Source organism: Pelophylax lessonae (assembly GCF_965119305.1).
Source record: "Pelophylax lessonae genome assembly, chromosome: 1".
NCBI classification, from domain to species: Eukaryota; Metazoa; Chordata; class Amphibia; order Anura; family Ranidae; genus Pelophylax; species Pelophylax lessonae.
Genome location: NC_138768.1, coordinates 689,548,573 through 689,574,035, shown reverse-complemented (window position 1 = coordinate 689,574,035; position 25,463 = coordinate 689,548,573). Strand labels below are relative to the sequence as shown.

Below are 25,463 nucleotides of genomic sequence, written 5' to 3'. Positions count from 1 at the left end.
CAATAGGAAGCGACTTCTTGTGGTGGCAGACTGAGAAGAGGAGCAGCCAGGAGCACCAGCATGGAACTCTAGAAGAGGAGGATCAGGGCTGTTTTGTGCAAACCCACTGCACAGAGCAGTCAAGTATGACATGCTTGATACTAAAAAAAAAAAAAAAAAATACTCTTTACAATCACTTGAATATATAGTTTTGTGTAAAAAAGTTGTGGTCATGTGACTGTCAGGTGACTGGCTACTTCCGGCAAGGTGACCTGTGCAAGTTAAGTGCACAGGCCAGACCACATGTGTTAAGTCCGGTGATCTTGAGAACGCAATATTGAGTAACTTTGAGGTTTATGCTGATGTGGAATCGCACGATTTGTCCATGGGGCTTTCAGAAAAAAAAAACTGTTTTTTCACAAACCTGTAACCTAAATCCATGCACTACAAAAATACATAAACTACAATATATAATTCCAAAAAAAATTATTTTTTTTAAGTCTTCAGTGAGATCGTAAAGTATGGTAATTGTAAAGTCTCATTTTATTTAAAAAACAAAAAACAAACATAGTATACTTACCTGCTCTGTTGCAGTGGATATGCACAGAGCAGCCCCACAGATCCTCCGCTTCTCGGGTCCTACTTCAGTGCTCCTGGCTCTTCCCTCCTGTCAAGCCTCCCCACAGCAAGCAGCTTGCTATGAGGGCACCCGAGCTGAGCTGCAGTTCCGTGTATCAATTCAGTCACGGGGCTGCCGTTTGGAGCCGGACGCCTCCCCTGATTGGCTAACTGGGTTGGACTGACAGCAGCGGGATCCAATGGCGCTGCTGCTGTGTTTCAGTGGTGGCGGACAGCTGAGGCACACATGGACATCGCTGGATAGTGAGGGGGCTCAGGCAAGTATTAGGGGGGCTGCTGCACACAGAAGGCTTTTTATCTTAATGCATTAAGATACAAAATCTGCTGACTTTACAACCCCTTTAATGCATAAACTGCAGATAAGACCAATAAATAAATGCTATTCTATATAAATGAACAAAAGAAATTATCTACTCACAAGTCCAGGCACTATGTAGTGTATATTGCATATGCTCCTATATCACCGGCAACATCCACAGAGACTGCCTATTAGTGGTGCAAACACTTCTCGCCTCCTTCCTAGCCAACCAGATCTCCTAGTCAACTGTTGGTATATGCAGTATGTGAAGCATCAAAACCATTAAGTGGAACACTGGAATATACAAAATATTTATTAACGTGGTTGTAAAGGCTAAAGTTTTCTTTCTTTCTTTTTTTTTTTTTTTACCCTAATGTACTCTGCATTAAGATTAAAAAAAATTCCCTCACAGCCCCCCCTAAATACCTACCTGAACTTCACTTTCCTCACAGGACTCAGTGAGAGCAGCAGGAGCCATTGGTCCCTGTTGTTGTCAATCAATCCTGTGAGGAGGGATAGGAGGTGGGGCAAGGTCACTGTGTGTATGTGAATAGATGCACACAGCTCGGCTTGGGAATGAGCCTGCACAAGAAGCCCACCATCAAATGCTTGCTATGGAGGCAGACCCCAGAAAAACTGAGGTTTAGGGTTGCTCTGTGCTAAACCATCCCCCAAAGCAGACAAGTATATATATATATATATATTTTTTTTTTTATTTTAAAGCGCATTTACAATCATGTTGACCACTTGCCTTCTGCGCTATAGCTGAAAGACGGCTACAGCGCAGGCTTCCAATGCCGGGATGGCTTCCATGGACATCCTCTTGTGATCGCGATACCCATGCACCCCCTGCGACGCAATCAGTCTCAGCTGATCACAGACTGGGGTAAAGGGCCAATTACATCGGCCCTTTACTACGTAATCAGCTGTCACTCAATGACCGCCAGGGTCACCCAATGACCGCCAGCGTCACCCAATGACGGCCGTCACCCAATGACCGCCAGCGTCACCCAATGACCGCCAGCGTCACCCAATGACCGCCAGCGTCACCCGTCACTCAATGACCGCCAGCGTCACCCGTCACTCAATGACCGCCAGCGTCACCCGTCACTCAATGACCGCCAGCGTCACCCGTCACTCAATGACCGCCAGCGTCACCCGTCACTCAATGACCGCCAGCGTCACCCGTCACTCAATGACCGCCAGCGTCACCCGTCACTCAATGACCGCCAGCGTCACCCACCAGTGCCGCCAATCAGTGCCCATCAGGGCTGCCAATCAGTGCCCCCCATCAGTGGTGGAGCACTGGCACTTTCAATTGATTTTACATGAAGACACCCCTAATATCAAGGATATGCATGGACATTCTGAGTGGGCTTTTTACTCACTTATTAATGAAATAGTTTTTTATATCACATCTGTTTCTTCACTTTCATTCTTTTTGAGAGCACTAGTCACTTTATATCACACTGGTCCATATACATTTAATTGTTTTCTGAAGCACAATTGATTGTCCGTTCCCGAACATTAAGTGATTTTATGTGCAATTTTATTTTTGAACCGTATGTAAGGCTGATCGTTTTATCAGGGTATGATCTATTTATATTGATGTATATACAACACATGTGAGAAAAAAGATGAGGTGCGCTTGATATGAAATGTTTACGGTCTGAATAATATGTGTGTGTGTCCACAAATGTAAACACAAATATGACACAACCAAATATAACATAAACAGTGGCATAAATTAAGTGAAAAAGTCTCTCTGAAAGAAACAGGAGAGTAACAAAAACTCCCAATAAAGTCCAAGAAACTTGTGCAAATGAGTGTTCTAGATGTTGAAGTACACATAAACCAAGGTGCAGATGCTGAATACACAGATCCCTCATGTCACCAAAATGTGGAAGAGGAAGAGGTACCCTTACCAACTGGTAACTTTGGCATACATATATGATGTTATGAACCCATAGGGTACAGCAAAAGGTCTTCCCACTGACTGATCCTTCCCCCCGTGCAAAAGTATAGATGGACTCTTACCAGATGTCACATGAACAATCGCTCAGATGAAGGATTTAGGATGGGTATCTAAATTCCCCCGCTGTCCAAGAGTGGGCGTTCCTTAAGAGTCCATCTATACTTTTGCACGGGGTGAAGGATCGGTCAGTGAGAAGACCTTTTGCTGTACCCTATGGGTTCATAACATCATACATGCATACCAAAGTTACCAGTTGTAAGGGTACCTCTTCCACATTTTGGTGACATGAGAGATCTGTGTATTCAGCATCTGCACCTTGGTTTATGTGTACTTCAACATCAAGAACACTTTTTTGCACAAGTTTCTTGGACTTTATTGGGAGTTTTTGTTACTCTCCTGTTTCTTTCACAGAGACTTTTTCACTTATTTATGCCACTGTTTATGTTAGATTTGGTTGTGTCATATTTGTGTTTACCTTTGTGGACACTCACACGCATTATTCAGACAGTAAACATTTCATATAAAGCGCACCTCATCTTATTTCTCATTTCACATCACTCCATAAAAGGTTGGAGTTTCGGTAGCAGCTGATAACCCCATCTTTTGTTTGCGTACCTTTTTTTAATGTTTTCATATACAACACATGTGCTTTATTTTTATTGCTAGACAGCACACTCTTATTTTTGGATCCCAGTACTCCAGGGATTTGCCCTGCAGTGCGGCCTCATCAGTGCCACCTATTAGTGCCCATCAGTGCAGCCTCATCAGCGCACATTAGTGAATGAGGAAAATTACCAGTTTTTAAAATTATTATAAAAAAAACTATGAAAAATTATTTATTTTTTCAAAATGTTTAGTCTATTTTAGTTTTCTTAGCAAAAAACAAAAAACCCAGTGCATGGAAGCAATCTCATGCAACAATCTTACACTTATTTTGCAATACATAAAATTGGCAAGAATATTCAATAAAATGAGATCACTTTAGTACATAGTGCAGTAATTACTTCCTGTGAAATGTGGAGGTTTGGCCTCATTTTATATAAAGCAAATCAGGGTATGTTGGTTAAAACATGAAACTTTACATTAAAAAATGCCCAAATTAAAGTCTTCATTATCCTCAAGAGGATATTTATGAATTGTCTTAATAATCAAGACACATTTCAGGAAGAACTACAGTAAGATTTTGTACTAAAAGCAGAAATCTGGGACCTCTATCATAATTATGGTCACATTCTGTACCACATTTTCATATCTAAATGTCTGAGGTAGTCGAGATGAAATATAAGCGTAAAGTATTTTTCATCTAAATGAATTCCCCATTTTTATCATATCAAAAATAAGTTGTATGCATTTTAACCAGAGAAAACTGAAACTGATCCAAACCTAACAATAGTTTCCTGAGCTGCTAGCACAAATTCTCTTGAACAGGAAAGGGCGAGTATTAAATCGGTATTGTATGCCAAAAGTTTTCAGTAATTCCCTTGTCATGTAATCTGGTACCGCTTATCTAACGGCTTTATTTTATCAGATGAATCAGCATTTTAAGATGAAATGCTAAACACAGGAAATAGCAGATATTGTAGCATTGCCACATTCCTTATCTAGATGGGGTTTAAAATGTCATTAATCCTTAATGAAGGTTTATAATAAAGGCATTTTTTAATTGTTATTTCCCTCTAACACTAAGAAAACAGATCACATCTTTTTTTAATAGTGGTCTTGACTGTAATGAATGCCAAATTAATAAATATATATATAATATATGAATCTTGTACTTCTAATTTTTAGCATGCTCTTCGATGGTCTTAAGAAAAGCACATAAGGGTCTCTGCCCTTTCATAACTGCTGTTAAGTGTTTTTAATCACTTTAGCCCCGCCTCACGTAGATTTACCGCGGCACTCTGCCGCTTACAGGCAAAGCGACGTAGACCTACGTCGCTCGCCCACTAGACTAGGGGACAAGTATGCGCAGCCGGCGGCACGCTCCAACCCCCGCTCGTTCCCTGGGGAGCCAGTGTCATTTTTATAGCACTGATTACTGTAGGAATGTCACTGGTACCCGGAAAAAAAAAAAAAAAAAAAAATCGCAGATCGCCGCCATTACTAGTTAAAAAAAAAAAAAAACAATAAAAACTACATAAATCTTTCCCGTAGTTAGTAAACGCAATAACTTGTGCGCAAACCAATCAAAATACGCTTATTGCGATTTTTTTTACCAAAAATATGTAGCAGAAAACAAATTGGCCTAAAATGTTAAAAAAAATAGATTTTTACATTTTTTTTTTTTGAGAATTTCATATAAAAAAAATTTGAAAAATATTTTTTCAAAATTGTCGCTTTTTTTTGTTTATAGCGCAAAAACTAAAAATCGCACAGGTGATCAAATACCAGCAAAAGAAAGCTCTGTTTGTGGGAAAAAAAAGGACATCAATTTCATCTGGGTACAGCATCACACCGACCATGCAATTGTCCGTTAAAGTCACACAGTGCCGAATCGCAAAAATAGGGCCTGGTCATTGAGCAGCCAAATCCTCCGGGGCTAAAGTGTTTAAGGTGGGTTACCCCATTAACCATGTAGGGTTTTTTTTTTTTTTTTAACCTAGATGGTATAGTGCACCTTTGGTTACATTATTTATACTCTGAATGGTCTAAGGATATCAGTGGTGGCACAAAGGATCACTGTTGGGACCCTCAGTTTTTAATATCTTCATAAAGGATATAGGCAGGGTCTGTGATTAATTTCAGTCTTTGCAGATGACACTGAGCTATACATTGGAATAACACCCTTACAGGATGTCTCCAACTTATGAGCCAACCTTGAGTTGGGCAACTATTTGGCAAATGAGGTTTAATGTTGATAAATGTAAAGTTATACACTTGGGGACTAAGAATATGCATGCATCATACATACTAGGGGGAGAACAACTGGGGGAAATAATGGTGGAGAAGGATCTGGGTGTTCTGGTAGATCATAGGCTTAAAAATGACATGCAAAGCTAAGCTGCAGTTTCCAAGGTAAGCAAAGTCCTTTGTATAAGAGAGGTATGGACTCCAGAGAGACAATTTTGCCCCTGTACAAATCATTAGTAAAACCTCATCTGGAACATATAGTTCCGTTTTGGGCAGCAATTCACAAAAAGGATATTGGAGAACTAGAGAAAAAGCAGAGAAGGGCAACCAAACTGATAAGAGGCATGGAGGAGCTCAGCTATGAAGATAGATTAGAGTAACTGAATTTATTTTCTCTTGAGAAAAGGAGATTAGGGGGGATATGATCAACGTGTATAAATTAACCACTTTAAGGCGGGAAGGATTTGGCCCCTTAATGACCAGGCCACTTTTTTCAACTTGGCACTGCGTGACTTTAACTGACAATTGCGCGATCATGCAATGCTGTACCTAAACGAAATTTATGCTCTTTTTCACCCACAAATAGAGCTTTCTGTTTGATCACCTGTGCGATTTTTTTTTTTGCGCTATAAACAAAAAAAGAGCAACAATTCTGAAAAAAAAAAAACAATATTTTTCACATTCTGCTATACGAAATGTTTAAATCTCAATTTTTTATCATTTTAGGCCAATTTGTTTTCTGCTACATATTTTTGGTAGAAAAAAAAAAAATTGCAATAAGCGTATTTTTATTGGTTTGCGCAACTACGGGAAAGATTTAGGTCATTATTATTGTTTTTTTTTTTTTTTTTACTAGTAATGGCAGCAATCTGATTTGTTGCGGTGGACAGATCAGACCCCTGACTGACATTTTTGACACTTTGGGGGGACCAGTGACATTACTACAGTAATCAGTGCTAAAAATATGCACTGTTACTGTAATAATGACACTGGCAGGGAAGGGGTTAACAGTATAGGTGATCAAGGGGTTAAATGTGTACCTAGGGGCATGGCTTGTGGAATGACCATAGAGACCTGTAATCCTATATAGAAGGATCACAGGGGCTCTATGATCATTCCAGGGAGAACAGTCAGCTGTGTTTACAACAGCTGACCGTTCTTCTCTCTCAGCGGGGAATGATCGCAGGTGTCAGGCGGCAATCGGAGCCGCCTGCCCGCTGCATCAGCTTCCCCGCTGACAATCGGGAGCGCTCCACCAGGCGCGCACGCTCGCCCCTAGCTGCCACCATGCGACCGTAGACCTACGTCGGTTTGCCTGGGAGAGTCACACTGCCGCAGTAAATATGTGGTAAGCGGTCGGCAAGTGGTTAATAATGGTCCATTTGGTGAACTTGGTGTAGTTATTTACTTTAAGGTCATCACAGAGGACAAGAGGGCACTCATATCTGGAGGAAGAGAGATTTAATCTCCAAATACAGAAAGGTTTCTTCACAGTAAGAGCTGTGAAAATGTGGAATAGACACCTTCAAGAGCAGCTGGTTCTATCCAGCTCTTTGTAGATTGCATTAAAAAGGTTTTTGGATTGTTTCCTAAGAGTACATAATACAGGGCTTGACAAATTTGCTTTGAATCTAGGAGCCAGCTAAAAAGGTTAGTAGCCAGTTTTTTTTTTTTTTAGAGTAGCATGGGTTGTCAGCACCCCCGGGAAAGGCAAGTAATTAGCGCACCCTAACTTATTTACAGCAGAGCAGGCATTCAATAGCTCTGTTACGTCAGGGTTATAGGCTGGCCAAAAAGAATGACACCAAAAACCTGTTATGGGGGAAACTGCTTATTATGCAAATGCATCGTGACTGCGGCATGTAAAACACCCTCATCTGCTCCCTATTGTAGCTTAAGGGTGGCCGTTGGTGGGTGGCAAAAAACCTGTATCTACTGCACATTTTTACCACCCAACTGCACATGTAAATGAAGCCTTAGTGACACAAAAAAAAAAAAAAAAAAACCCAGAGAAAAGGATTAAAGTTTCCTAGGGCTGCTGATCTGCCACTTCCTGCCTACATGTGTGTTACCCAGGGTGACTCCGCTCAATGCTCTGGTGGGTTTCTGGTCACTACAAAAAACTGGAGCTCAGCCGTACATAAAGAGTGGTAATTGTTTATGGTACACAGGGTTTCATCAGAGGACATAAAAGGATTCTAAAGCATATCAACCTGCCTCATCTCCCCTACACCTCACAGCACCCCATAAACTTTTAAAGTGCACTTTTTGATAGAACACCGGCTCAGCATGAACACAGGAATTCACAGCCCAGGCAGCTCCCATGCTCCATCTTCCACCAGAAAACCTCCAGCTCCTAGTAAGAGGACTGACAGTCCCTCCACGGCATCAGGTGAAGGCTACACAGGCTTCCGGGTCCCCCTCCACCTTTGCCGGGGAGAGGAAGAGGAAGAGGAAGAGGAAGCTGAAGAGAAAGAAGAGGAAGCGGAAGAGGAAGAAGAGGAAGCGGAAGAGGAAGAAGAGGAAGCGGAAGAGGAAGAAGAGGAAGCGGAAGAGGAAGAAGAGGAAGCGGAAGAGGCTGGTCCCCTCTCCTCCCATGTCACTCACAGCCGGACCTAAGACTACTGCACGCCTCCGGGGGAAAACACAGAGACCAGGCAGGGGGGAGAGGGAAGGATCGGCTGCCCGACATTCTGAGCTGAGTGTCCAGAGCATCAGGAGTTGAAGTTGAGTGGGCTGACGGCAGCCCAGGCGCAAGGACGTAGTTTCTGGTCACTATGGCAACCTGGCGTTTATTGAGCCCTGACAAAATATAACTGGATACTAACATTAATAGGTAAAGTCGATCCAGGGAATATCCAAATGCTTCTCGGGGGATCAGGAAGGAATTTTATCACCCGCTGGAGCAAATTCGATCATGCTTTGCTGGGGGTTCTTTGCCTTCGCCCCAGTTCAAATTTATGCGATGCGGGAACGCTGCGAATATACAGCATGTTCCCGCATCGCATCCGCAGCAAAGACAGTTCCACACTGATATGTGATACACTGGGGGTGTCAATTCAAAGTTAACGACACCCCCAAATCAGATCGCAGTGCGATCTGAGAGTTCGCACAGAATCGGATCGCACTAGCGTGAACCACCATGCGATCCGATTCTGCTGCGGACCAAAAAAAGGGTCCTGTGCGTGTTCAGTGCGATTGCGGTGCAAATTCAGCCATACAAACTGTATGACTGAATTTGCACAGACATCGCATGTAATTTTAGGAGCAGTGCGCTCCGAATTACATGCGATCTCTGTGTTCACATAAATGTGAACCGGCACTTCCTCTGGATTAACTGTGGGTATAGGATTGTGTATTTGGGATTGTATGTTTTTTTCCCTTTTATTGGTTGAACTAAATCAGGGGTGTCAAACTCCATTTCATTGTGGGCCGCATCAGCATTATGTTTGCCTTTAAAGGGGTGGTTGTATCTGTAAGACTAGATGTCCAGAACCCCAACAACCCCCCCCCCCTTTACATCAGATGTCAAGAGCCCCCCACCATTAGAAGGCAAGATTTCCCCAATCTTCCTTACATCATAGTGCACTCCCCTTATCTAGTGCTGCTGTCAGGAAGAAGCTAGGGAGAGAGCTGGGAAGCGGAAAGTGCAGGGTCTTGAGGAGCACCAGAGGAGGACTGGAGTCTGCTGAATGCTGAGACCAGGGATGATGGAGACAAGGGGTTGCTGCAGCTTCACAGAGATGAGGATCTGTAGGAGGAGTTCTGTCCTCTCTGCTGCCAACTCCTGAGATGGGGAGATTTGCACTTGCATGGAAAAGCGAAGGACCTGGAGGAGTTATGTCGTCCTTTCTGCTGCTGATTGCTGCGAAGACAAGGTGGAGGCAGAAACAAGGGGATTGCCGCAGCTGTAGGAGGTGTGAGGGCCACAGGAAATGTTCTGTCATTTAATATATTTCCCCACGGTATAGAAAAGTTTCTAGGAAGATCATCAATATTTCTTTAAACTCATGGAGAACTGGTCTTATGAGGCAAGTTAGCACTTATAACTTGAATTATAAAATATTAAAATTAATATTAAAAGATGCATAAAGAAAATTAAAGTGGTTGTAAAGGCAGGTGTTTTTTTATCTGAATGCTTTCTATGCATTAAAAGAGAAGTACAGCCAAAGCGGTTCGTTTTGCACTCCTGTGACCTGTTTTCAACAGAGAGCGGGCTGACGTCACAACCATGGAGTCGGGATGCGTCCACATGCCTGGACCGACACCCAGCTTAGCCTCTCAGCAAGTCGCCCCCCCAACAGCCCAGTGAGTAAGGAGGGGCCACACCATAGAGCTGCTGAATGAGAGTCAGCAGCCCTCTGCTCACGGAGAGGTGAGAAACAAGCGATTGGCAGTGTTCGTTCGCTCGGTTCTCAGTTTTAGAGGCACCAGGGGACTGATGCTGCATCCACCTAGTTAAGTATAAAAAAAAAAAAAAAAAAAAAGTGTGCAGCAGCCCCCAGAAAAAAAAAAAAAGTCTGGCTACACCTATGGGCAGTCCCAGCAGGTATACTCCCTCTCTCTGCTATAGGAACTCAGTTTTGTTACAAGCAGTGTCTGAGAAAATACAAATCCACAGAGGGGTGGGGGCTGTGTCCGTCAATGAACATTAGAGAAATGGATTTTATAGGAAATTTAAAAATCCCATTTTCTCTTTCGTTCACTGACGGACACAGCTTCAGATATTCTTAAATATTGGAATGTCCCAAAGCAGTGTTAACATGAGGGGTGGGAACAACAAAAAATTCCCAAAACAAAAAACAGTAGCCAACCAGGCAACAGGGGCTCAACGAAAACAACTGGAGCTCACCTGAAAAGAATACACCCTTAAAGAGGATCAGTTCCTCTAAACAGCAGCCTGCAAATCCTTGCAGCCAAAAGAGGCATCCGCAGATACCAACACATCCACTTTATAGAACTTTGTGAAATTGTGCGTTGGAATCACCGATTCAGACCAACCCCTATCCTTCAGTACCTGGCTTTCAACAGCTTTCCTCTAAACATCAGCATGCAAAACCCTGCAGCCAAAAGAAGCACCTGCAGATGCCAACACATACACTTTTTAGAATATAGTGAAAATGTGCACCGAGACCAGGTGGCCCCCTTGCAAACCTGCATCACTGACGCCTGATGACGGAAGGCCAAGGAAGCACTCGGTGCCCAAGTAGAGTGCAACTTAACAGGGAAAGGAGGAACCTGACCCTTGATTGAATAGGCCTGAGTCACCGTCTGATCCACCTGGAAATGGTTGCAGAAGAAAGGGACAGTCCTTTTCAAATTCATTCAAATGGAAATCAGAGACAACTTTTGGAAGGAACGATGGACAGGGGCGAAGAACCATCTCATCTTTGGGGACCACCAAGGGGAGCGACAAGATAACGCCGCCAATTCCGACATGCTGCATGCAGAGGTGATTGTCACTAAAAAGGCCACCTTCTAGGACAAAGTAAGCAGGGGAATTCCCCCAAATATATTTGAAAAAGGGAGGCTTCTGGAGGACTGAAAGCACCAAGTTGAGATCTCAAGGAGTTAGCAGAGACCGCACTGGAGGAGTCAAATTTCGAACCCCCTGAATAAAAAGGTACGCACCAGGGAGTGCGTGGCCAGGGGTTGTTGAAAGAAGACCGCCAAGGCTCACACCTGGCCATTGATGATACTCAAAGCCAATTTCTGCTCAAGCTCCAGTTGAAGGAAGGCCAAGACCCAAGCTACCGAGAAAGAGCGAGGGAGAACACCAATTGACTCCCACCACCAAATGTACACTTTCCACCTAAGATGTTAGGTCTTCCTAGAGGTAGACTTCCTAGCTTTCAACAGTGTTGGAATCAACAACCTAGACAAACCTCAATCCTTCAGCACCTGGCTTTAACAGCCAAGCCGTTAAAGCCTGCGACTAAAGCAGGATGGAAAATTGGCCCTTGGGACAGAAGATCCTCCCTGAGAGGTAGTCTCCAAGTGCCTCGATCCTGTGCAAGTGTCTCGGCAGAAGCTTAAGAGGAGGGAAGGCGTAAATTAGATAAAGAGCAAGTCTACCTCCTATAGCAGTCCAGATCACGGGTGTTTTAATGTCATGCACGGCTGTTTACACTCTTTTTACTGCTATAGGAGGTAGACTGGCTTTTTAATTTCTATTTTTAGAAAGTGGCAATTGTTATTACTATTATTTTATTTAACTTATTGTATTTAATTTATTGTTTTTACTACTCCACTGATATATTGGTAGTGCTGAGGCGCAGTGGTAGGCTCAATTTCTGAGCGACTTTAGGGTGGAACTTACTTTTTCTTGTAAATTAGATGATACTGGCCCCATGGGGCCACCAGTGCATCTTTGGCATCCGCCAGAGGATCCAGTGACCGTGCCATAAACCTCTGCATCTTTCGGTTGATTAGAGATGCCAACAGATCCACCTTGGGATGCCCCACTGGAGACACAACTGATGAAACACTTCCAGATGAAGCAACCACTCTGCTACCCTTAGTCCAACGCCTGCCAGTTTTCTACCCCTGGAATGTGAACAGCGGAGAGGGCCTGAACGAGGCGTTCTACCCACCGTAGAATGTCTGCTACCTCCAGAGCTGCCAAAACACTTCTTGTGCCCCCAATAGTGGACATTAGCCACAGCCGTGGCGCTGTCCAATGGAATTCGCACAGGACACCCCTGAAGACGATCTGTCCAGTGATTCAGACACAGCCTGATCTCTTGGAGTTCCAGGACATTAAATCAGTAGTCTGGACTCTTACAGTGTCCAGATCCCCTGAACGGAGCTCCAGCCCAGGAGACCTCCCCACCCAGACAGATTGGCATCTGTAGTGACCACTGTCCAATAGAAGGGGGAGAAAGGATTTGCCCTGTCAAAGAGCAGGAGAGCGAAGCCACCAGATCAGGGACCCTTTAGTTTCCCAGCCGGATCAGATTGTCCAGAGACTTCTGAAACACGTGTCCCATTTGGCCAACATCTCCCTTTGCACGGACCTCGTATGGAACTGTGCAAAACAGGACCGCCTAAAAAGGTAGAAACCATCAGGCCTAGGACCCGCATGCAAGTCTAGGAGGGAAGCCCACCTGCTGGACAGCTGGATATGAACTGCAGCATGCAATTTCTGGAGTTTATCCAGAGGAAGGAACACACTGGCTAGAGCCAAGTCCAGAGTCAGAGCCAGATAGTTCAATTTTGTGGAAGGAACCAAAGCAGACTTCTGATAATTCAGAAGTCCACCAGAGCAGTAGGGGACTCTGCTCACATGAGAAGGTCGTTCAGGAAGCCCAGTACTGTGATCCCCACTGATTAAAAATGCCAACACCTTTTTTCTGAAGACCCGAGGAGCGGAGGCGGGACCAAAGGGTGACGCCACACACTGAAAATGCTCCTCTCCCACGGCAAAGTGGAGGAAGCGCTGGTGACAGACACATATTGGAATGTGTAAGTAAGCGTCCTTGATGACGATAGAGAACAGGAAATCCCCCTGATGCAGGGATGCCACTACCGTGCAAATGGACTCCATTCTGAACTTCTGTACCTGCACAAAGCAGTTCAGTGCCTTGAGGTCCAGAACTGGACGTACCTTGCCCTCTTTCCTTGGGACTGTGAACAGGTTCGAATAAAAACTCCTGAAAGCGTTCTGAGGTCAGAACCGGGACAATCACCCCCTGAAGTAACAGGTCTTGCACCGCACCAAAGCGAGCATGTAGTTCGGTCCAGGTACAGACACACGTTGGAAGGAAAGAACCTTTCTGGAGTTTAAGAACGAAACTTGATCTTGTAGCCGGACCATATCACTTGGTGGACCTACTCGTCCTGCACCAGGGAAATCCACAGGTCCGGGAACCAGGGAAGACATCCAACCCCCCCCCCCCCACCCCAGGCACGGGTGAGGGCGCATCTTCATGCTGAAGGAGCCTTGTCTGCAGGTCTGGAGAATCCTGCTCTCGGCTTGCCAGACCAAGGTCGTTTGGATCCCCCCCAAAAAGGCCTTAAAAATCTTTGAACCCTTTTCAGCCGACCCTGAGGGCTGAAAAAACTTTGTGAGCCGAGACGGACGGGCCACGTCTACAACAAAGTTCCTTACCCTTACTAGCCTGTGGAAGAAAAGTACTCGTCCCCACTGAGAGACTCTTAATGATGTCATCTAGGGTAGCTCCAAACAGGCAATCTTCTCGAAAGGGAAGATCAGTTAAGGCTTTTTCTTTTAGAGGTCTGGTCCACAGACCAACATTTGAGCCACAAAACATGCCTAAGGACCATTGCCGAAACAGTCTAGAAATCAGATTCAGCTGCGTCCTCAATTTTTAAAGTCTCACGCGCAGACACAATCAGTGCGTCCACCAGCGCCATTTGGTGTGCAGCTACAGGTATGGAGGAATCAGCCTCACCATCAGAAAGTCAGGGCGTGTGACCACAGAGGATGGGCCATGTCCGCGGTGGCCAAATCAGATTCAGAATCTGAGGAGACAGATGGGGAGGGGGGGGGCACTTTTTACTAGCCCACCGCCCAATAGCCTCCTCTACCTGGGACACAAAGAACTCCAGGACTGCCGTCAGTGCATCAATGGATGGTTGGGACCCAGAGGGACTCCATGAGGAATAAGGGGACCCCACAAAACGTGCAAAAAACACTGCAAAGGGACACCCCACCGCACTGGGGCTGTCGACCAGGAGGAATGCTGCGACGTAGGCCGAGACCTGGTCATATGCGACCTCGCGAGGCATTTAACTCAAGGGCCAGCCCTTGTCTGCTGGGGCTAGGTCGCAGCTGACCTAGCGGGGAGCTGAGGTCTGCGTGCGCTGTCATAATAGAACAGGAAGTGTGTCACTAGCAGGTTTGCCAAATTTTTTTCTCTGGGTTTGGACACCTTTAACCTCCCTGGCGGTATGATTCTTTTGGATTTTAGGTGCTGAAAGCGGTACCATTATTTTAGGTGCTGAAAGCATGTAATTCTTGTGAATGAGCAGCCCAAACCAACTGTATACATTTATTATACATATATATATATATATATATATATTATATATATATATATATAATGTATACAGTTGGTTTGGGCTGCTCATTCACAAGAATTACGTATATATATATATATATATATATATATATATATATATATATATATATATATATATATATATATGATGTGTGTGTGTGTGTGTGTGTGTGTGTGTGTGTGTGTGTGTGTGTGTGTGTGTGTGTGTGTGTGTATATATATATATATATATATATATATATATATATATATATATATATACATATATTTACATAAAAAGTACAGTAAAACTGCAGGAAAGGGCACTGGGGGGTAATGTAATGTGATTTTATTTTATTTTGAACGATATCAGTGTGTTAGGTGCATTTTACATTCGAATTTGCCGCCGGTTCCACCCCCCGGCGGACGTCACGTCGCCGGAGACGGAAGCCGGGGCTCGCAGACGATCGGGAGAGAGCTCCGCCGCCGCACACCGCTCGCAGTCTTCGCTGGATCCCGGAGAAAAGGTAAGTAAAACCTCCTCCAGCATCCAGCGATCTTCTTAGCGCTACCCCGAGTGTGACTCGGGGTTACCGCTTTTGGCACTAAAATCTTACCCCGAGTCACACTCGGGAATACCGCTAGGAAGGTTAAACTCCATCTCAACAGATCTCCTGCAAATGAACATCCTCTAAGGCAGAGTCCTACGCAAGGAGGATGTTAACCAAATACTATTTTGTGCGGCTCCATTCTGCAGTGCATTTCAGAGTAATTTGCCAAAGTGGGCTGCAGAGTACAGTCAAGAAACTCAAAAACTTGATCTAATGATTAAGCTTTTTGGCTCCCCTGCAGAACTGTGCCAGCCAAATACAACTGGTATTGCAATATCAAAATCCAACACAGCCCTAAGGAAATCAAGAAGCAATTAACGCGCTTAAAAAAAAAAAAAAAAAACTGTGGGCTCTTACAACATACCACACTCCTAGTCTCTCAGAATAGGAGAAATAAGAATTCAAATTCAGTATACTGTGAACCGTTTTTTTCTTACCTGTACTAAATAGTCCCTGGAAAGTAATGGAAGACGGACATGTTCCATCAGATGTGACATGTGCTCCTGACGTACATCCTTATCGTGGTTTACCCAAGCAATAACGGCTTCAAAAACCTTGAAGTAAACACATGGCAACAGATGAACATATGACAAATATTTGATTTCAAAAATAAAATAAATCAGAAATGCAGCAAACTGCAAGAAAAAAAAAGTCCATTTCATAACAGACTGATTTGATAATATACTAGTTTTAGTCCTACGAGGATTGTAAATTGAAATTAGTAATATATTGATGTTTTAAAGATAGTATCTGCATTTTGGAAAACGTCTCTTTCCGCTTCACCATGCTAAAACTCCTCAATTCACAAAATCTCCATAGAACAATTACATAGCAGGACTTTAATTCACTTTCCAACCAACACACACACACACACACACACACACACACACACACGGGCATCTCATAAAATTAGAAAATCATCAAAAATGTATTTTATTTCAGTAATACAATTCAAAAAGTTCCACATAGGAATCCCCTTTTAGACCTAAGGGTCGCCCACCATAAAGGACACAGCCCCCTATAAAGGGGAAGAGGGGGCCTGCTGTGACAGACGTGCAGGCAGAGTACCCCCACACAACCATTTCAAGGGGGGCGCCAGGCAGTCCATATGTCCACCTCCCTGAGGTGGGGGGGGGGGGGAGGCGGACGTGAGGTGCAGACCCGTGGATGAAGAAACATCCACTCCCCCCAAGCCTGTAACCACTGCAGGGAGCCCAGAGGACATCCCTGCCCCAGTCACTAACCTCCAGGGGGCCGGGAACTTGCGCAAAGACTCCCGTGTGCGATCCGGACAGCTGGGTCAGCAACAACTGCATCCACCCCCCCCCCCCCCCCTTACTTAAGCAAGTGGCAAAGCCAGCTCCTACCTAAACCTGGGAGGAGGGGGGGGGAGCATGGAGGTAGGTCGGGACCAAAAGACCACCGTGACTGTTAGATGGGCTGGGGGAAGTGGTCACATAAAAAGATAATAAAATATTTACAAAAATATGAGGGGTGTACTCACTTTTGTGAGATACTGTACACACACTATATATATATATATATATATATATATACACACACACACACAGTCAGGTTCATAAATATTGGGACATTGACACAATTCTTATCTTTTTGGCTCTATACACCACCACAATCGATTTGAAATGAAACAAACAAGATGTGCTTTAACTGCAGACTTTCAGCTTTAATTTGAGGGTATTCATCCAAATCAGGTGAACGGTGTAGGAATTCCAACAGTTTGTATATGTGCCTCCCACTTTTTAAGGGACCAAAAGTAATGGGACAGATTAACAATCAAATCAAACTTGTACTTTTTAATACTTGGTTGCAAATCCTTTGCAGTCAATTACAGCCTGAAGTCTGGAACGCAGAGACATCACCAGACGCTGGGTTTCAGCCCTGGTGATGCTCTGCCAGGCCTCTACTACAACTGTCTTCAGTTCCTGCTTGTTCTTGGGGCATTTTCCTTTCAGTTTTGTCTTCAGCAGGTGAAATGCATGCTCAATCGGATTCAGGTCCAGTGATTGATTTGGCCATTGCTGAACATTCCACTTCTTTCCCTTAAAAAACTCTTTGGTGGCTTTTGCAGTATGCGTCGGGTCATTGTCCATCTGCACTGTGAAGCGCCGTCCAATGATTTCTGAAGCATTTGGCTGAATATGGCAGATAATATTGCCCGAAACACTTCAGAATTCACCTAGCTGCTTTTGTCAGCAGTCACATCATCAATAAATACAAGAGAACCAGTTCCATTGGCATACATGCCCACGTCATGACACTACCACCACCACGCTTCATTGATGAGGTGGTATGCTTTGGATCATGAGCAGTTCATACACTTCTCTTCCCATCACTCTGGTACAAGTTGATCTTGGTTTCATCTGTCCATAGGATGTTGTTCCAGAACTGTGAAGGTTTTTTTAGATGTTGTTTGGCCTAATGATGGCTTGCTTCACTGATCGCCGATTGGACCCGGAAGTGAGGAGAGGAGGAATAAAGCAGAAATTAAGGTATTTACTAGCAAAAAAAAAAAAAGTTCCCATTGGTAAAAGCCGTTTTAAAGGGGATTACATAGATCTATGTATTCCAACCTTTTAAAAATGGATGGAACTCCGCTTTAATGAGTATAAATGTATGTGCTCTCTGGCTCAAAGAAAGTACCCGTTGGCTCTAAGACTTGATTGGTTAGTTTCAGCAAATGTATAATTTGTCCACTCATCATATAGCATATGGCTTTCATACACAGTCAACTGTCTGCATTGAGAAAGTCTCAGTGAGTACAATGGTGGAGTGGTTTGACAGATTTTTAACCAGCTCCACCAGTTTGCTGACACAGGTTAACAGAATAAGGCAGAACCAGTCATAGGAATATTATACATTGGCCATACAAACCTGCCAGTCAATGGCTAACATCATAAAATAACTTTTCCAAAGTGGTTTCCTGCATTCTGCTTTAACATGTAGATTGCTGGGAATATTTCCAGTGTTTACTGTTGAAAATTGTGGAAATTAGATCTAAAAAATAAGCACAGGAAACCACTGTAGCATTTGCAATTACCTTTTCTTCTGAAACCACAGTAAGCTTATCGCTGGCAATCAAGCTACACACTTGTTCTATTCCAAGATTTAGGAATTCTTCACCCGTGACAATGTCTGAAAAGTGTTGTTCTAAAAAAAAAAAAAAAAAAAAAAAAAAAAAGAGAAGAAGAATTGTCAATGCTATCTTAACACCACAATACCACAAAGCAACAGGACAAAAAAAAAAAAAAAAAATAAACGGTTTAACCTGAAGGCTACAATACGGCAATGTTAGTCTTCATTCACAGTAGCAGCACATTCCTACAGCAAAGAGAACCTTTCCTGGGAGACACAAATATGCTGCCTTTCCATTCTGCAAATTCTAACTGCCTGGCTGCCATGTGGACCCTCTTGCTTCAATAACCCAGAACAAGGACAAAAATTAGGGGGTTTTAACTCTAGTCTGATGGTATTCATACTGGTTAACACAACAAAAAAGCAACAAGCATCTCCAGAAAGAGGTAAGCAATTTCAGACCCCCTATTTCTTATTGTATAGTCTTGCCTTAAAAGGTGGGTGACTTGGCATTAAACATTTCTAAGGTAACATTAATGCTTCGGTGCATCTCTGGCAGACTGCAGATCAATCCCTGGGAAGTACAAAGGCCCAAGCTGTTCATTGAATCCTGACTCCCCCTCCCCCCCCCACCCAAGATAAAAATAAACCCTCACAAACAAATGGCCACTGCCCCCACCTATAACTGGCCTTTGCAGCAAGGAGCACATGGAAGGGCGACGCATGTCAAACAAAACCAAAGAAAATTCCAAGCTCAACTTACCGACCAGCCTGCAACCAACCAATTTGTCCATGTTCATTAGTTCTGTTCAACATGCGTTGCCCTTCCATGAGTCAAGGCCAGTCATAGGTGGGGGCAGTGGCCATTTGTTTGTACTGTTGGAATGCTGGTGAGGGAACGCACTGGACACCTTTGCTGCCATTGTGCTATATGCTGGGTGTGCAGTGCGTCCCTGTGTCTTTAAGGAGGGGTAGGCTAATGTTTTTGCTATCTCCGATAGGTTTGTTTTTTCAGCCTAATGATGGCTTGCTTCACTGATAGTGACAGCTCTTTGGATCTCATATTGAGAGTTGACAGCAACAGATTCCAAATGCAAATAGCACACTTGAAATTAACTCTGGACGTTTTATCTGCTTCATGTAAATGGGATAATGAGGGAATAAATCACACCTGGCCATGGAACAGCTGAGCAGCCAATTGTCCCATTACTTTTGATCCCTTAAAAAGTGGGAGGCACATATACAAACTGTTGTAATTCCTACATCTTTCACCTGATTTGGATGTAAATACCCTCAAATTAAAAGCTGAAAGTCTGCAGTTAAAGCACATCTTGTTTGTTTCATTTCAAATCCATTATAGAGCCAAAAAAGATTAGAATTCTGTCGATGTCCCAATATACTCATGGACCTGACTGTAGACACATATGCAGCTGCAAATGGCTTACATACTCCAACTATACAGCATTAGTTCCCATTACAAGCGAAGTAGAGAGTCTTCTATACAGAACACAGGCTGTTCAGCAACTGCATGCCAATATGTGGTAACATAACAGGCTGTTTACTTAAAACTGATCAGAGCCATGTGTTCCATCTCTTGAGACGAATAGGGAGAGAAATTAAAAATAAACACCTTTTTATGAACCCAGAATATAATTTTTACTTTTTTCATGTATAGTGTCCATTTAATATTTGTACACAGGAGCAGACAGTATTCAGAATGGGGATGGGTAAAGAAATCTATATTCAGCAAATGTAAAAGCGTAAATTTATAGTGTAAAAAGCAGTTACATTTTTTTTTTAATTCCATTATAAAATAATTACTATAAAAATAATTTGTTTTTTAAAGTTGTAAATTAGAAGCCAAAATACTATTTCATGGTTTTAATGGGGGTCATGGGACCAGGTACAATGCTTTCTGGTGTTTTAGAATAGGCCGTAGCAAGAGATCTACATTGGTGTGTCAGCCGATTTCACCATGAAATGAGGACAACTTCTAGCAGCCCTTACAACCCTCCCACTACTGAAAGGGAGGGGACGTTGAGGGTGGGACCAACTTTTTCCTTCAGGGTGCTGTAATGCTGGAAGGAGCCGGCTGTGTCATTGTGCAGCTGACTTAAGCCTCGTACACACGGAACGATTGTTGGCTGACCGATCGGCCGTCTTTTGTCCAGTGTTGTTGTGTTGGTTGAAATGTGCTCTAGACTGCTCATGAATTTTGTCGGCCAACAACAACCAACTTCAGAAGTGATGTCATGTGCTGGTTAACTTTCCGTGTTTTTTTTCTTCTCTGAGCATGCCCAGTCTTGCTCATCTAATTTTTGTCTGCCGAAATCTGTACTGACGTAAAAATCGGCCGTTCTGTTGACGGCCAACAAAAATTTTATAGCATGCACACCAGATTTTGTTCGGCCGAAAAGTCGCAGTCGGTTGTCGGAAGCATCATACTAACAAGCCGACAATTGGCCGATCGGACGTTGGCCGAAAATTCACGGCCAACAATCGTTGCGTTGTGTACGAGGCATTAGGCTTGTAGTCCTGCAACAGCTGAATACAGGCAGTCCCTGGGTTACAAACAAGATAAGTTCTGTATGTTTTTAGGTTGAATTTGTATGCAAGTTGGCACAAGTACATTTTTTTAGGTGCAACTGCACTAAAAAACATAATTTTTCAGTTTTTTGGATAGCATAGGGAAGGGATAACACCCCTGTAACATTTGTTATGATATATCGGCCCCTGTTCAAAAGATTTCACCTCACTTTCTGTCCCTGTGGCAATTCGATTTTGAAAATTTTGGGTTGTCGTGGAAACAAGGATTAGTGATAAAGCTTTATTGAAGACACATTTTTTCCATTATAACTCTTACAGGAGTGAATTTCCCTTCCTAGGGGTAGATTTACGCTCACTTCCTGTTGTTCCTCTCCTTTTTGTATGCAAGTCAGATGTAGGTAACTCAGGAATTGCCTGTACAGAAAATGGAGACAACGCTATCTAAAATTCAAAGGCATGCATACAACATTGTCACCTTGAGGCCCCATTCATACCGGAGCTTTGCAGGAGCGCTCGTTCTGGCTTCCTTTTTTTTTTTTTTTTGCACGCGTTAACGTGTGAAGCGCATAGAGCAGCCCATTTACTTGAATCTGCCCTATGTGTCACAGATGTCCCAAAGTAACTCCATAACCTTTTCTAATTGGAGAATGTTACGGGACAAAGCACACATTTGCTAACCGCATTTGGAGTGCAATTTACAATTAAAGGCAACACAAGTGTGACATGCATGTGGCAGAGCATTTCCGCAACATGCGCCAAAGTGCCCATTTCTCTGCTTTTTACATGTTTAAGAACCACACAGTTGTGAATGCAGCCTAAAACAAAGTTCAACTGTGAGGATCAACAAGTATTTTTAACGCTTTTATATCTGGGGAGAAAATAGAGCATACTTTAACTATTAAATCCAAAGTACTTTATAAATGGTTTCATTTTTCATATCTGCCTGGACATATACTCCAAGTACCAAAGCTGTCCTAGGAAACATGAATTGGGTGCCATCAAGGTTCCTCTTCTTTAAAATGTAAATAAGAATATGCATTTTAAATGCTCTATTCTCAGGTTTTCAGAGCACAGCAATTGACAGAATGTTTCATCAAAGGTTCTTGTGACTTTTCTAAATAGATCTGATACCCATTCCCCTATCAGATCCACTGACAAGGACATTTTGTTCACATCTCAACAAAACGAGATGAGCAGTTCCAGTGTAAATTAAAGCTGGCCATAAAGTAGTAGAATTTCATTTGAAAATTTTCAATTTAATAATTGATTGTTAGTAGGGTCAAATTAACATTGGTTTTCAACTGCAGTGCCGAGAAGATAGGAAGGAGCAGAATTTAATTTTTTTTTTCTTGAACAAATTTCTAATGTGGTTTTTCTTTTAGGAAATCGAATGTTAAAAGCAAACAAAATTTTTGAAGTACTTAAATGTACTAAGAATTTTTGTAAGAATGTTTGTTTAAATTTCTACGAGTGTATAGGCAGCTTATACAGTGGGTACGGAAAGTATTCAGACCCCCTTAAATTTTTCACTCTTTGTTATATTGCAGCCATTTGCTAAAATCATTCAAGTTCATTCTTCTTCCTCATGAATGTACACATAGCACCCCATACTGACAGAAAAACACAGAATTGTTGACATTGTTGCAGATTTATTAAAAAAGAAAAACTGAAATATCACATGGTCCTAAGTATTCAGACCCTTTGCTCAGTATTTAGTAGAAGCCCCCTTTTGATCTAATACAGCCAGGAGTCTTTTTGGGAAAGATGCAACAAGTCTTTCACACCTGGATTTGGGGATCCTCTGCCATTCCTCCTTGCAGATCCTCTCCAGTTCTGTCGGGTTGGATGGTAAACGTTGGTGGACAGCCATTTTTAGGTCTCTCCAGAGATGCTCAATTGGGTTTAAGTCAGGGCTCTGGCTGGGCCATTCAAGAACAGTCACGGAGTTGTTGTGAAGCCACTACGTTATTTTAGCTGTGTGCTTAGGGTCATTGTCTTGTTGGAAGGTAAACCTTCGGCCCAGTCTGAGGTCCAGAGCACTCTGGAGAAGGTTTTTGTCCAGGATATCCCTGTACTTGGCCGCATTCATCTTTCCCTCGATTGCAACCAGTCGTCCTGTCCCTGCAGCTGAAAAAAAAACCCACAGCATGATGCTGCCACCACCATGCTTCACTGTTGGGACTGTATTGGACAGGTGATGAGCAGTGCCTGGTTTTCTCCACACATACCGCTTAGAATTAAGGCCAAAAAGTTCTATTTTGGTCTCATCAGACCAGAGAATCTTATTTCTCACCATCTTGGAGTCCTTCAGGTGTTTTTTTAGCAAACTCCATGCGGGCTTTCATGTGTCTTACACTGAGGAGAGGCTTCCGTCAGGCCACTCTGCCATAAAGCCCCGACTGGTGGAGGGCTGCAGTGATGGTTGACTTTCTACAACTTTCTCCCATCTCCTGACTGCATCTCTGGAGCTCAGCCACAGTGATCTTTGGGTTCTTTTTTACCTCTCTCACCAAGGCTCTTCTCCCCCGATAGCTCAGTTTGGCCGGACGGCCAGCTCTAGGAAGGGTTCTGGTCATCCCAAACGTCTTCCATTTGATTATGGAGGCCACTGTGCTCTTAGGAACCTTAAGTGCAGCAGAAATCTTTTTGTAACCTTGGCCAGATCTGTGCCTTGCCACAATTCTGTCTCTGAGCTCTTCAGGCAGTTCCTTTGACCTCATGATTCTCATTTGCTCTGACATGCATTGTGATCTGGAAGGTCTTATATAGACAGGTGTGTGGCTTTCCTAATCAAGTCCAATCAGTATAATCAAACACAGCTTGACTCAAATGAAGGTGTAGAACCATCTCAAGGATGATCAGAAGAAATGGAAAGCACCTGAGTTAAATATATGAGTGTCACAGCAAAGGGTCTGAATACTTAGGACCATGTGATATTTCAGTTTTTCTTTTTTTAATAAATCTGCAACAATTCTGTGTTTTTCTGTCAGTATGGGGTGCTATGTGTACATTCATGAGGAAGAAGAATGAACTTAAATGATTTTAGCAAATGGCTGCAATATAACAGAGTGAAAAATTTAAGGGGGTCTGAATACTTTCCGTACCCACTGTATCTTTACAACAAAAGGGCATACAATTATTCAAGACGTAATACATGCCAAAGGCACCTTTCATCTAGAAATCTAATGAAGTAACATCATACTGGAGAATGTTCAATTTTTTTTTTTTTTCTTTAAAGCCTGAAGCGTGTGAAATCACACTCAAAAAAGACTTAGCACCCGGTGCATAAAAAAGTGCACACACGCAAACGTGAACACACAAAAACTGCACAGGTTGTGCGAATGGTCTGGCCTCCGAAGAGGTTGGACCTATACCTTGATCCCCCGGGGCGCAAAACTCCTGACAGGGACTGAGGTACTTCCTATGGTTTGCCTGGCCGAGACCTGGCAAACCCCGTTCTCCAGGGGGACTGCCGAAACAGCCCACCCCAAGTACTGGGTGGGGCTCCCCCGAAGGGAGACCCCCATGAGAGAGGGCGAACTAAGCCAAAAGGCCATGTCCACCCCCTCCCAAGACTTTCAAGGTAGGCCCAGAGACCCACACCGTACTCGTCGTGCAGGAAGAGAAGAGTGAAAGTGAAGTGACACACCACAAAGAAAAATACACACAAACAAAAAGGTGGGGAAGGGGAAGTGGAAGTGGAGGAGTGAATTAGTGCCTAAGTGAAAAACAAAGGCAGGCCTTCCGGCCGGAATAAAAATTCCTCTGGTCGAAGCCAAAAGGCCTTGCCCAAGAGGCAGGTGCTTAAAAAAGTGTGTAGGTGCAGTGACCATGGTGCCGAAAAACTCAAGGCGAGCTGCCCCTCACCAGTGAGAATTAAGGAACCCCTGGGCTGCCACCCCAGGGGCACATACACTACGGGCTTTTCCTACCCCGGCCCTAAGGCCAGACCGAGTGTAGAATGTTCAATAATTTAGGTGATAATAGCAAATACTGGAGAATTAAGGCTCGGTACACATTGGTGCGATGCAGGCACCCTGCGAATACACTTCGCACCTGACTCGCAGGCAGTTCTCATTGCCATATGCAAACCGCTGGCAGTGTTAATACAAAGTTAATGAGACCCCCAGATCAGTTTGCATATCGCAGTGCAAACTGTCAATTCGGACATGAATCAGATCGCATGGGATCCGATTCTGGTGCAGACCAAAAAAAGGGTCCCGCACGACTTTGGTCCGAATGCACTGCAAATTCAGTCATACAATCTGTATGGCTGAATTTGCATTGCATAGACATCGCAAGTAATTTGCATAGCAGTGCGATGCAAATCACATGCCATGTCCGACATTGCTACAGTGTGAACCGGCCCTAAAGTAAACATTTTTATTTGAGGGGCAATAAAAAAAATTTAATTTTTCCTGGTCTTCTGAATGAAGGTGGTTGGGTTCTGCAGCAATGACAGGAAA

The 25,463-nt window shown here is 43.5% G+C and overlaps 1 protein-coding gene across 1 annotated transcript in view; it reads right to left on the bottom strand.

Moving 5' to 3' along the window:
- Positions 1 to 25,463, bottom strand: part of KLHL2 (kelch like family member 2) — a 293,449-nt gene that overhangs the window by 100,432 nt on the left and 167,554 nt on the right. Inside the window, exons 6-7 of the mRNA XM_082272572.1 lie at positions 18,416 to 18,525; positions 15,792 to 15,908 (exon numbers count right to left, since the gene is read on the bottom strand). Coding sequence (XP_082128698.1) covers positions 15,792 to 15,908; positions 18,416 to 18,525 — 227 coding nt within the window. The remainder of the gene's footprint in view (positions 1 to 15,791; positions 15,909 to 18,415; positions 18,526 to 25,463) is intronic.